The sequence below is a fragment of the Cuculus canorus genome, chromosome 5, assembly GCF_017976375.1.
Source record: "Cuculus canorus isolate bCucCan1 chromosome 5, bCucCan1.pri, whole genome shotgun sequence".
NCBI classification, from domain to species: domain Eukaryota; kingdom Metazoa; phylum Chordata; class Aves; order Cuculiformes; family Cuculidae; genus Cuculus; species Cuculus canorus.
The window spans coordinates 39,316,108-39,329,926 of NC_071405.1; the positions used below are offsets into that span (position 1 = coordinate 39,316,108).

At 35.4% G+C, this 13,819-nt stretch overlaps 1 protein-coding gene across 18 annotated transcripts in view; it reads right to left on the minus strand.

Moving 5' to 3' along the window:
* The window catches only part of SOX6 (SRY-box transcription factor 6), a 367,281-nt gene that overhangs the window by 226,432 nt on the left and 127,030 nt on the right, over positions 1 to 13,819 (minus strand). For all 18 annotated transcript variants that reach the window (XM_054067010.1, XM_054067011.1, XM_054067004.1 and 15 more), the window contains one exon: positions 804 to 1,047. In XM_054067010.1, the coding sequence (XP_053922985.1) occupies positions 804 to 1,043 (240 nt within the window). In that variant the 5' untranslated portion in view covers positions 1,044 to 1,047. The remainder of the gene's footprint in view (positions 1 to 803; positions 1,048 to 13,819) is intronic.

Consider the following 13,819-nt stretch of genomic DNA (forward strand, 5'->3'; position numbering starts at 1 on the left):
AATGGCTGGCTGTTCCACAAACCTTAATTCTGTTCCTCGGGAACACATGCAAGGAAAATAAATTGACTGAGATGCTATTCCCATTCAGTCTTCATTCAGTCTTCTCCTTTATTGCAGAGTTTTGGGGATGCAGAGACAGAATTACAACTGTAAAAGAATTTTATCTAGGCTACTGAGAAGGATACAAATAATAATTCTGATAATTCCTAACATCACCTACAAATAACTGGTGATCTGAAGCATAAAAGCACACCATAGCTCCTCATAAACACCTTTCCCCTCCACAAAAAAAGTTGTGATTTCCTATAAATTGAGCAGGATGTGTGTGTCATCTAAAATGCTAGCCTTTGTTGTGGTAAAAAGCCACGATATTCTAGATTTGGTGGGCTCTGTTTCTGAGAGACAAGTTAAAAAAATACATTCCTTCAGCATAACACTTTGCAGATGACAAACAGTTGTGAGTTACATCCTCCTGTCAGAAATTAATGCATGAATATATGAGCTAGAGAGGTTATGACATAAATCAAGGTATGAATGAAAACATGATAAATAGATGCATTTCCTTTCTGAAGGTGAACTCATCAAATGACCTCATTCATATGGACCTGTATACTTAAGAAGATTATACAACTGTAATTTACAATTACACCATATTGATGTTGATCTATTACTAAAACTGATACTTTAACATTTAAAAAGCTTTATCCCATGAAGGATTGTACTGAACCTGTCTTTCAAAATGGAAGCAAACAGTCTTTTACAACGCTAATTTAGAGAGACACTGCAAGAACTGTGAAACTCACCATTCTGTGTTGGGCTGAGATTACTCCATCCCACTCGGGATCTTGTTGGATGGTCGTGACCAGAGTTGGTAGCTCCTCAGAGCGAGGTTTGTTGTGCATTACATTATGTAGAGGCAGATGAGAGGTCGCATGCTGATCACTGTTGCCCTCTTCCTTGTCTCGTGATGCTAAGTCCTGGGTCATTGTTTCCTCTCCATCAGCTGCACATGCAAATGGAGAGGTAGCCTGCTTGGAAGACATTCTTCTACAAAACAAGAAAAGCAGACAAAAAGAAAACATTGGTGCTAAATGAAAAAAGTCAAGCTCAAAACAGATCTCTAAACACATCACACTTACCTACAACAGTTAAAAATTAATCATATACAGTCAGCAAAATTACACTAAATAGTATGGATTTGGGGGATCTGGACTGAGATAAAGTATTCATTGATGACAAGTCAAGGTTAAGATACATGATGTCATTCTGTTCACTTAGACTTGTCAAACAATGTAATTTTCTCTAGCCATAAGGAAAGAGTGATTTTACTGGTATTTTCATGTCAATTTCGCCTAAGATTTCAACTTCCTTAAAGATTTTTAAACTTACTCCTGTGAGAAATGAGTGTCCATTATGCTATTCCTTGCAAACAGACATTTTCTACACAGAAAAGAATTTTTAAATCCATTTCAAATTCTGTAAAATAGGTCATTTTTGATGTTCATTTAATGCTATATCTGCTCTTAACCTGTTTAAAATATTACCCAGTTTTACCTTTTGGAAAATGTTTGGAGTTGTTCATGTGAGAAGTGTTCTAAAACGGAATAGTTTATTGAACGGATGGGTAATGTCTGAGTAATCTTTTACAGTTGGAACTAAAAATCCAAAATAATTATGTTTCATTTTATATTAGGCACTGAGTACAGGATATAGCTCAACAAATTACTTCAAATGACTTAAAAGTGTAATGAATAAATGCATTGATTTATGTTAAATGTCGTTCCCTAATAATGGCCTCTTAAAACTGTCTCGTATGCAAACACAGCTTTCACCACAGTTTCTGCACTTAGATGAAAATATAACTGATTTCAATTCAAAATCTGAAAACACTTTGTTTAAAATTCCTAATAAGATTAATTGCTACTGTTAAATCAATCATTAATAAACCTGAAAGAAAGCTAAAATATATTAGCTATTTTGCCAGATTTTAGTAACTTTAGAATATCCTTGACACTGAAATTGCTGAGAAACCAAGGAATAAGATCTTCACCTTAATTGCTTTTTAACAATAATTGATTTCATACCATTTCTTTAAAAATGCACAAATCAGTTAACATAGGAAACCACATGAGCATTTTTCAAATTAGCAAATCATTAACTTGCTAGTACTGTTTCTACAGACAAATAAATACTGATTAAAGGGTCTGGAAATCTGAGACTAACAGTTAAATTTACAAATCTGTCACATGCTTTCATGAATATTACAGTGAAGGAAATATCAAGTGCAAAGAAAAATAATTAACTTAATTCCAATTTAAACAGTAGTTTTTATGTAGCAGCTTGTGTTTCACATAGGATTTAACAGCTAATGCTAAATTTCTCACAATTAATGAGGGAGTTCAGATCTAGTATCCTACGGTGAAAAAAAAATTCATATAGGATCAACTAATCTAATTATGTACAGATCTATATGAAAGTATTACAAGCTTCAAAGAGCTTTGAAACATATTAAAACACTGATACCTATTTAGAATAACTATTCTGTAAATAGAGATAATCCTGCCTCTTAAACTCGATACCGATGGGGTAAAAAAGGGTTATGTTTTCTTTAGAGAAGCGTAAGTGTAAGTGGGAGTCTAATATTAATGTTGCCAATCGGCAGGACTGAGGAATTTTAAACCATGTATTACATTCTTACTACCCTAAAGAATTCGTGTTGATGCTGCAGAGAACATGCCAAGAGCTCAGCAACCAGCATTACTGTACGTACTTCAAAAGGTTCTGGTTCATAATTACTGTGATCCAAGATAAAATAAAAGGTTTACTTTCTCTTTTCTCATTAAATTAGTCACATTAAGGCAATCACTTGCATTAAAATATAAGTCAACACTCTAAGCAATTCAAAAACCAGACATGAAAACTGAAAGTCACAATAAAGAATTTTCCTTTCTTTCCCTTTCTCAGCAGATCTTGTTCCTGTTTCAAACCGAACAAGCTTCTGTGAGAAGCAATAGCTATGGCTGTTTCTTCACCATAAATTAATCATGACACAAAACTAGAAATGAAAATGTCTCTTAAGAATAATTTTAACTACAAACTGCACCAATGAATACTAGTGCACAACCCTAATTAAAGACAACTCTGCAGCTGCAAAAATAGGCTGAATCTGTCCAAAGCTACCAGTTGGCTTTAAAGGTTGGTTTGTTAGGGACTGTTTTCTTAAGGAAGGCTGGGCCCTCAGTCTTAATCAGCCAATAAATTATTTCCTGCAATTACATTAAATAGAAAATTATCTTCAAATTGGGAATGTTAATTGAAAATCAAAATTCAGACTGAAGTTTAGAAATTACATGCTGAATATAATTAGTCTAGAAAGGCTTCACCTCTATTTCATAAACAGGCTTTTGGTATTTCCTCAAGTGACCATTCACTAAAGTTATCTACTTGTAATGCACTATAGAGGAAACACTTTTTCTTTGCCATATACGCTAATATACTTTCCCCTATTGGTGATGCTTTCGACAGAATTACATAGAAATATCTATTCATGTTCTGTTGTTTAAGTTGATTACACAGAGAAGAGAGGACTCTGCAAACGTTAAAAATAGTCACATTCACTAATAATCTCAAGCCATGCCTACCAACTTTTTTCTGTACTAGAGTAAGAGAACAGACCAAGAGCAGGACCCAAATTCTTTCTAGCTCCACCTACCGCTTTTCTCCCCTGCTGCATTACAGTCAGACATATTTCCATATTGCACTTTACTCAGTTACCTATAGTCCTGGCAGACAGGCTCAGGCAGGCCTCCCAGGCACTTGGTCTCCTCATGACGTGATTTTTAGTGGGGTGTTTTGCTTCTATTTTCCCCTAAATCTTTGTTAAAACAGCAACTTTTAGCATATTAATTACGGTCAGAGGCCAGCACCTAATGGTACCTTTCAGTTTCAAGGTTGCTAGGTTTTAAACACTGGGGTAAAAGGGACGGAGATATATGACCCTGCTAGATTAAGCCCTCCACCTTCTTTTCCCAGCACAATCATTAACTCAATCAATATACCTCATGTGTACGTTTCTTCTGAGGGTGCCAGGTTATGCACCAAATATTGATTATGCCTGGGTTTATAATCAGTAAAAAAAACAGAGTAAATAGAAACTCTGCTACTTGGTGTTATCCAGTCAATTACTTCAGCAGGTTTTCACCTGTTACCTGTTTGTTTTTACTTAAATAGAAGAATTCTGTACTTGGAACTCCATCAGATCCAAAGGCAGAGTTTGCCTAGTAACACCAAGGTCTCATCAAATTCAAAGGGAGAAGAATCTGGCCCATCTGAGTAGTTTATGTTTATGATAACATTAAATAATAGAACAGGTTGTTGTGTTAAAATGTTTTCATGTTAAAATATAAGCATGAATAGCAGTCAAATTTTAAGCAATAACAACTTCCCAGTTGTACATTTAAAATATTCAAAATGCATTTACTAAAATCCCTGGTGAGAGAAAAAAAAATCAATATTCATAATAAATAAGGCTTGTAAAGGTATCAGAAATTTACTAATTTCCATTATAATTTATTTTCTTTTTTTCTCTTATTATCAATTAAATTCACTTGAATGATTTTTTAAAAAGTTTCTGATAAAAAATATCTCCCTAGTTATAACCCCTGCAAACAGGGGTTTATAATGGAAGTGCTGACACAACCCTAACTACAGCAGCGCAAATGGTGCCGCTATAATACACAAAATCAAGTTCTATTATTCTAAACTATCCTCGCTCGGGGGGGTTTCTTTACTGTGCTCCCAGACAAACTGCTGAAGCATGAAAAATTTAAATGCAATCAAGTGGGTCCAATTCTACTTTACTAGAACAAGTGTCTACAGTGGTACAATCTTAAAAGAAGATGCAACAGATTTGTTTGGTGCTTTTCTTTCTTTTTTCTTTTTTAGCTGTTTATTTATAATACTGTGCAGTGGAGATAAAATAAGAGAGGAAATTACACTCACATTATATCAGTATATTGATTACACAGCACACAATAAGAAAGAAAACTACATTGTGAAATTGTTGCTTTGGTTAAATTGACAGATTAGCAAACACAGCAAACACTAAAGGTGGAAAATATACCTAATAGTAATGAAAAAAAACCATTGAAAAAGGCCCTAATTATCTTAAGTCCTATCATCTCCTCAACTTTGAGAATTAAATAAATCTTGATTTGGGTTTTCCAAAACTGGAATAAATTCTATTTCATTTTTAACTCAAGACAGAAAAAGAGTGGTATCAATTATCAAAACCTCAGTGAAGCTGAGGAATTGGAACCCAGTTTCAGTCAGCCTCAATACCAAGGTAGTAAATCTAAAATTGAACTGTTAAGGTTTTTTTACCTACATAAAACATAATTACAAAAAGCTTGATTCTCTATATATCTGACATGATTTTTTATTTTACTCCAGAGAAGACATTCTCTGCTCTAACAAAGACTGCCGGTCAGATTCTCAAAACATCAGTTTTCCTTTTTTCTTACACTGTGTTATACCTTGTAAATACAAATAATACCCTTCCCCCCACCCCCAATCCCCCAAGGCTGTTCTATGGTCTCAAATTCTTCAAAAGATGTATATCTTCTTTTTTTAAACAATTAGATGATATTCCTGACATGAAAGCTTCCAAAGCCTAAAATCTTCCAGCCCTTCTGATTGCTCAAATGATTAAATGTTACTGTGGAAATAATGGCTAGACCTAGATTTTTAGCTGCTAGACATTTCAGAATCAAGCCACAACTACTAACATAGATAACAACAATGTGATAGACCAGGCACTGTTTAAAAAAATATATAAAATAAGCAATAAAACCAAGATATATGATAAAGCAGACTTGTAGTTGGCCAGAAACTCTACCTTCTACTCCGCTCCACTCTCACAAAGCATTCATAAGTTTAAAGGCATGTCTACACTACAACCACATAAATGACTGCTTTGTAATGTTGAGATATCCAAATTAATTTTAAACAAGCTAGTTTCTGATAGCACTCCAACTACGGTAGCATGGTACTCAGATGCACTAATTCATCCTGTTTTAGTGACTGCAGTATAGACGTAACCCAGGTCTACAGCTCCAACAGTAGATTGGAATCAGATTAGATTAGAAATACATTCACTTACAAAGCTTTTATGAACAGTCTCCATTCCTTTTCCCCAAAGTGTCAGATTAAAGTACTTAAGTGCATGATTAACTGTAAATATGCAAGCAGTCCACTAATTTCAAATTGGACTACACCGTTTCAAAAAGTTAAGCACACGTCTAAGTGCTTTGGTGTCTCCAGAACTAAATAAATTAAAAGAAACCATTTTTAGAAGTATTCATAACCTTTTAAATATTTCCTTCTAAACTTTTATCCTTATCTGGTGTTCATGAAAAGTAAAATTCAGCCAGAGTATATTCTCCCCACTTTTTAGAAAAGCAACAAATGTACATACTCCTCTCATAATATTGACTATTACAGGACCCTCCCTTACCAATCAGCACTCAGCTTTGGGATAAATTAAATGCATTGCATGCTCTTCTTTTCCTGCACTGCCCACGTTGTTCTCCTTTCATACCTACAGCACGCCTCATCACTTGGTAGCCCTGCATCTTTCATGGAACCTTAAATCCCTTCTGAAATTCAAAAGGGTACCCATGGAGCATCCTTTATGCAGTGCAAAATCACCTACACAAGTGCAGACCTGCTGCAGGACGGGATTCACCGACATAGTTGCATAGAAGTTACTGAAACCATGTCCTTATTTCTAGCTGCAAAACATTTTGGCATAGTTTAAACGTTCAGGAAAACTGATCATTGTATTTGGTGTACAAAGATACAAGTTACAGTACTGTTCAGGTGGACTTAAAATGAAAATGCTTTGCTAGTAGACAAAATATTTCACAGCTCTGCTCCTGTAAAACAACGTTACATGGGCATAATTCAGTAATGTAATTCAGTGTAAATCTAATGCCATAATCTGCCTGCCATCTTAGAAAAAAACAGTTACTTCCTAAAATCATAAAATCTTATATCTGTGTTCAAGAAGCCTTAGTAACTCAAATGAACAGTTCTTAAAAGGTTTCATTCTCCTAAGCCCCACATTCCAACAGGAATCCCTATGTGCAAAACCCATATAAACAGAAAAGGCAGCAATGGGAGAGAATCTTCCGATTTCTGTTCCTGGCTCTGAGTCACAGGAAGGCCTTAGGCAAATCAACCCAACTCCCTCAATCTCTCCCTCAGCTTCATTTTGCAGGGATACTACCAGAATTAGTTATATATAGATCATAAACAGCAATGCAAGTTTAGATCATTTATGGCAGTCACAGGAACCACTTTAGAAAAAAAAAGAAGGCAGGGGAAGGGAGCAAATATGATTCAAGAAATGGCAGCTAAAATGCTAACTGAGCACCCAAATCTCTAGCTGAAATAAGCATCAAGATAAGCAATATACACACATATTCCAAGATACACCCTCAGCTATTCTTGCGTTTGTTTTTCCAATCCAGACAAATTACACTCTGCTAATAAATATGAATCCAAATCACGAGTTTCAGTTCAGATTCAGACTTCCTCAAAGCTCAGAGGGTTTGGAACATTTTTTATGATTTTTTTTCTCATTTGTAATCAAACAATATGAGAGCTAAATGGACTTTTTTTGAAAGCCTTTCTCTTACATTCTGCCACTAAAGTGACCTTCTCAGCCATGCACCCACAGGGAAGTATTAGGATTAGGGAAGGAGCTCCTATTCATGTAGTTGTAAAAAATATTAAAATTGATGCAGCAAAGCAGCCTCACAGCCCCTCATGACTTCTCAGAGAAAATCCAAAGTGTGTATTCGGATTCATAACATGCTAAAAATACAACCTACCTTTCTAGTAGGCTAAATGTTCCATTCCCTTTATTCACTATCAGGAGCTTTCACTGAAAATGCCTAGGTGAACTCACATTGAATGCAGTAAAGGGCAGTGAAAGAATAGTCATGTAGCACCTGGGATGTGCTCATCTTCAGTCACTGTAGTTAATATTTTCTATAGTTTATATTTAGCTGACAATATTGCTGTCACTTTATTTAAACAGCCTGAGCCTGTTCTTTGGACTGGAGTTCATATGCCCTGGAATGCTTTGACTCATGAATTGTTTCTCCTGATAATGTTACATCACGTAACCACCTCTGTTTAATTGGTTGGTATTAGCTTCTCAGTGATGGCTGCCTTTAAAGTCCTATGACTATGCCATGTGTCTCTGGATATCAAATTTCTTACTGTTGGAAAAAGGAAAAACACAGTACTGACTTCCATCTATCTTTACCAATAACTATGGGAACAACAGTGAGCATGCCAAGAATTTATACATCAGCAACTTATTAGGATTTGTTGTACTAGGCAGCAAGTAACAGAATATACAATATAAATAAAAGTAATCATTAACAATAAAATTAAAATACAATGGTGTCTATAAATAAGCATTAATTCACATTATTTTTAGGGAATAGAATGACTTAATTGTTTAGCTGAATGATTATATAAATGGTTTTGATAAAGGATGCCTAAAAATACTAAGAGAAATTTATTTTAGCATGTTTAGACTTTGAGTTGAGACTTTATACAAAAGACAAGAATACATTTATTTATTTTTCCCTCTTACGAAGCCAGTTAAGAATGTGTTCTATTAACCAGAAATCTTCCTGGCCACACTTAAACCTGATGGGCAGAAGTTCCTGAAAGCTTCATTAAAACCTTTGAATACTTTATGAGGTGCATACTCCAAAGGTAAGATACAGTATTTTTACATTTTTAGCTCCTACAGTTAATTATCAGGAAATGCTTAAGATTTCATTTAATGATTTAAATAGTTAATTTTCAATCCTACAGGTGTGAAAACAAACTGTCATGTACCACTTCTCTGCACCACCTTCTTCAGAACTGAAATATTTTACCTGTAGTTAGATTTCTCTCCCCACCTTGCCCATTCTCCTCCCTCCTCTCCATATTTTTTATTCTCATTTCTAGGTCAAATAAAGCACCTCACTAGGCAGTTAAATGAAGTATCAATTTCAGGCTCACCTGTAGCCAGTTGCATTAAGCCACCTAATTAGTACCTCAGTGTAACATGAAAGAGTGCTTTGCAGCTCAGTTACAGATTGTCTTTTTAATAAAATCCTTACACTACAAGCCTAAAAACATTTCTAGCAGGCAAAATATTTCTGATTCAGTAGAGGTTAGGCAAGCATCAAAGCACTTAAATGTAGCTGCCAAACCACATTGGCAGGAGCTCTTAGTACTGTGAGGTACTGTTACCTGACAGCTTGTTGAATATAAAATTACTTGTTTCTCCAACTGAAGACAATCAAATTGTCACCTTCCATTGTAATAATGCACACCTAGGGATCAGCAAAGTGCCAACATCATTACCAGGGAGAAAATAAAACATAACAAAAATATCAAATCTAAATTTCTCTAAGGAGTAAACACATCCATCTGGCTAGTCACAAAGAAAAAGAGGAGGGATTTTATTTTTACTATCACGTATCCTAATGCTATTTAGCAATAAGATTTATATGCATTTCATTAAGTGAAAAACAGGTAAAGAAGATTATTCATAAAATACTGAAAACAAACAAAGGTCAGACCATGCTGTGATGTTACCTGTGCATGTTTGAAGTACCGCAAGCGTCATCAGAGCTGCTAGGGACAAGCGTGTATCTGCATTGTTATTATAAACTCATATATGTGAAGATTCATAAAAATTAATTCTAACTGGCACATGGCGTACTTTGGCACAGGTTACACATGATGTGCCACTTTTATTTGTTTATTTAAATGGCTTCACTCTAAGAACTGAAAATGAAGTTTGAACTGCAGACTGCCTCAGAACTGGGACTTTCAGGATATTAAAAACCTGCAGAAAATCTTTGAAGGAGGAAATCTGAATAAATGAGAACTAATATTTTCACCATATATTTCTTTAGGTTATTCAGCAAGTGGCCTACATATTCAGGAATGAAATTTGCATTTTGGTGACGCAGAGATCTCATAACCAGAAATTGTATTTTGTATCTACAGTAGCTCTGGGCATCCTATAAAATATAGAAGAGTGTCCTAGGTAGGATATACACTTGAAAAAATATTTTCATCTGGTTCACAGAAAAGAGGCTAAACTTAAATTCTTCTTGGAAAACTTGCATTGTTGAGTGATATCATGGATTACCTTTTCTGTATCAATATTCCAGTCACTACTACTGCATACATAAAGTTCTTGTACACTCATTGATGTAAATGTACACCACCTTCACTTTTTAAAGTTTCACCAGTGCTGGGGGAGTTACACAAGAACAGAGAAAAACAAAATACGCAAAGCTGAGAACTGGTCTTTGACATTGTATTTTCTCTAAAGGACCATTCAAGAATGGCAGTAAGGAATAAGCAGTGGTTTTTCTACCTTGCACAGCTGAGCCAGAGACAGACATGATTCTAACTCTTGTGGATAAAGCAAGCACAAGGACTTCTTAAATATGTTGTTAGCTTTGAAGAAGACATTAAGGAAAAGATGCAGGCTCCACATAACTGGGAACACTTCCTACATCTCGTCTCGTGTGCTGCATCTCCAGGAGCTCTGGTGCAGCACCAAAAGCCAGGGTTTTCCAGCTACAACCTGCTTACAGGTTTTGGCCATCAAGCTTGCTCTCGTGCACTATACTGTAACCTAGCTCACAGCACCTTCTTTTTCATCATATTAGAATATTGATACACTCCAGCTGATATTCCTAGTTGAAGCATTGTTTTCAAGGAGTTAAGCAGCAAATTTAGGAGGACAGATTGAGATATGGGTTGGTGGGAACAGAGGAAGAAAGGAAGGTAACAAAGACCCACAACAATTTTAGTCACAAGCATTTTGATGAGATAAAACAAAACTAGAAATAATGCCCCACTTTCTGCAACTCTGAAATATTCTGATTTTTGTTACAGTCCTTACAAACAGGATTTTACAAGGCAGCACTGTGCACAATATTTCTTTGTTTTAAACAAAGGCTTACACAATGTGATCCTCACATACGTGCTCAATGAGAACCCTAAAATGTGTTTACAGGCCCCTACAGGAACCACTTCATCCACCAGTGAGATGCAGCTACTATTGAGATAAATGACATGGTAGTCTGAAGCATACTGTTCAGAAAAAGATTACACCTGATACTATTCCTAACTGAAACTAATAAGGAAATATTTCAGAAATATCCCTCATTGATTTGCAATGAGGGCAAGAACAGCAATGCGGCATCTTCTCTCTGTCCCCCTCCATGCCCTCCACCACTTGGGCTGTGCAAGTTTTGACAGGAGGGAGTAAATGCAGTGCTTTCTTCTCAGTGTTAATTTACTTCAATATGAAACCATGAAGACAAAAGTAAAATAATTGCAACAGTCTAAAAATTCAAATAAAGTAAACCAAAACATTATCTCCTCTATTAATTAAGCTAATTGGTTGCCATTAAGAAGTGCAAACAATTTAAAGTTCTATTTACTGAGACTTTGAACCTCCTATCCCCTCACAGATTCACAGATGAAATCTCTATCAATTTTAACTGCCTTTAAAAAAAAATAAATAAGAAACTAAGACATTGTTATCCATAATCTTATTTTCAGTATGGCATACATAACAATGCCAAGTATTTTAACTGTTTTTAGTAAAAACAAACAAAAAACACAAACCCACAAAACTATTGTTTAATATTAACCAGTTTCCCAACATAGGTTTTGTATTTTTAAGAATTCATTAAGACATTTGAACTATGCAATGAAAAGAATCAGAGAACATTAAAAAGTAATTGTCACAGGTAGAACCTACATCCCTTCATCATTCAGGTTGGAGAGATCAAGCAGTCTCTGCATCCAGAACTCTGAAACTCTGTCAGCTGCAAATGAAACTACAAAATCTCATTTCAGTTTTGCAAAGTACCACAAAATTGTTTAGAAGAAATAATTTGCAATAACTGAGGACCCTCAACTATCCTGTTTTCATGGAAGATTATTGGAATACACCATCTGACCTCTAACAAGGAGAAGGAAACATGCATAGAAAAATAAATTGTAAAGGTATAGAATCTCCAGGTTCTGAATTGCTCCACATTTTCAAGTATTCGAAGTTCCCCGCTAGTATTTTTAAATGTGTCAAACAATGTCACAAAGCACTATCAGAATACAAAGAAAAGCATAAACCAGCACATGAACCAAAGGTTCAGTCAAATGAAGTTGGTCCCAAGTAATCTGAAAGTAAAAAAATACCCAAATATCTAAAACACAAACTTCAAATATTGTCAGTGATTTTAAAACCTTTTACCATTATCGTTTAAATTCACTGAGATCCCTTACACGTGATTTTAGCTAAAATACTTAAGCAGTCCATTGTAACTTCTGTTGTAGTATGTTTACCACTGAAATACACCGCCTCTTGTGGTTTTCAGCTCTGGCCCATTACATGTCAAGGATAAAACATAAGCTACACGTTTGTAAAGTAGTCTTCTCAAACAGTCTCAATTTTTGCTCAGGGCTATATCGTGTAACAGTTTCCCACTTAATGTTTATTGGTAATAATTTATAGTAGACAAGCAAACAGTATATAATATGAGCGGCCTATTACTTCTGAAACCAGATTCAAACAGTTTCATTTTCTCATGGACGTTAGTTGAGAGCTCTATTATTACTTTCAAAAGCATTGCTATACGGAACATACAGCTTTACAGGCATATTTGCCTGATATGACTGTCATCCCTACCACAAACTATCAACATGACAGTCCAGTGCCTGTGGTTTTAAACCAAATATGAATAGAATTGAGAAGAAATGTATCTTTTACTCTAGGAATTACGATACAGACCTAGAATCATTACAGACTTTCAAGTACGGGTCAGATCCTCAAACACTGTAAATTAGAGCAGTTGTACCTAGGTTAATTGAATTCTCTTTACTCAGATAAAGATATATCCTTAACAACCCTTCTTCGCATAGAAAAATTACATTGGGTCATTTTGCAATATTAAATGTCTGTGTTTTTCAGTGAAAAACTGATTATCATTACTTTATTACTAGGGATTATACAATATGATAATATTCCTCTAGCCACTCATTGCAGAGAAATGCGAAAAATAGTAGGGTATGTTCTGAGTGCTAGCACAATGTCTGCATTGCTCTCAGTATTTTTTCAATCTATTCCTCTTGAATTGATTCAAAATAACAAGACCTCTTTACTCACATAGACAAGGACTTTCAAAAGTAACAAAAATTACTTCTCCATCTGGCATAAGAGCTAATATCAGACACTAATTCTGGGAAGAACTGAACAGAAACTACTGAAACAAAAACAATTTTAGATTTTAATTTGAACATGCATTCTTATGTTGCTACTTGGCAAAACACTGCAGTCCAACAGCTCCTGTGGAGCAAGGTCATGAAAGAGACAGGGGTCATCCAAACACATAAGACCCTCGGCACAGCAGGCACAAACTCTGTGCTAATTATACTAGGCCACATCACTCCTCAGCACACAACCACTCTGGCAGCCTCTCCATGGCATTAACACTACACAGACCAAGGCTGATATAACAGGATCAGGGAAGACACCCATCACCCTGCCTTTGAGCAGACGAAAATAAAAGTGCAAAAAGGCAGAAAGCAAAGGGTCTTCCATTTCTATTTCTGCTGAATCATTTTTGATCATTGAGGTTTTGGGACCTGATTCAGGCACGGAAAAGCCTTACGACGGCAGAAACTGGAGCTAGCAGGGAGAGACAGAGTCCCACAG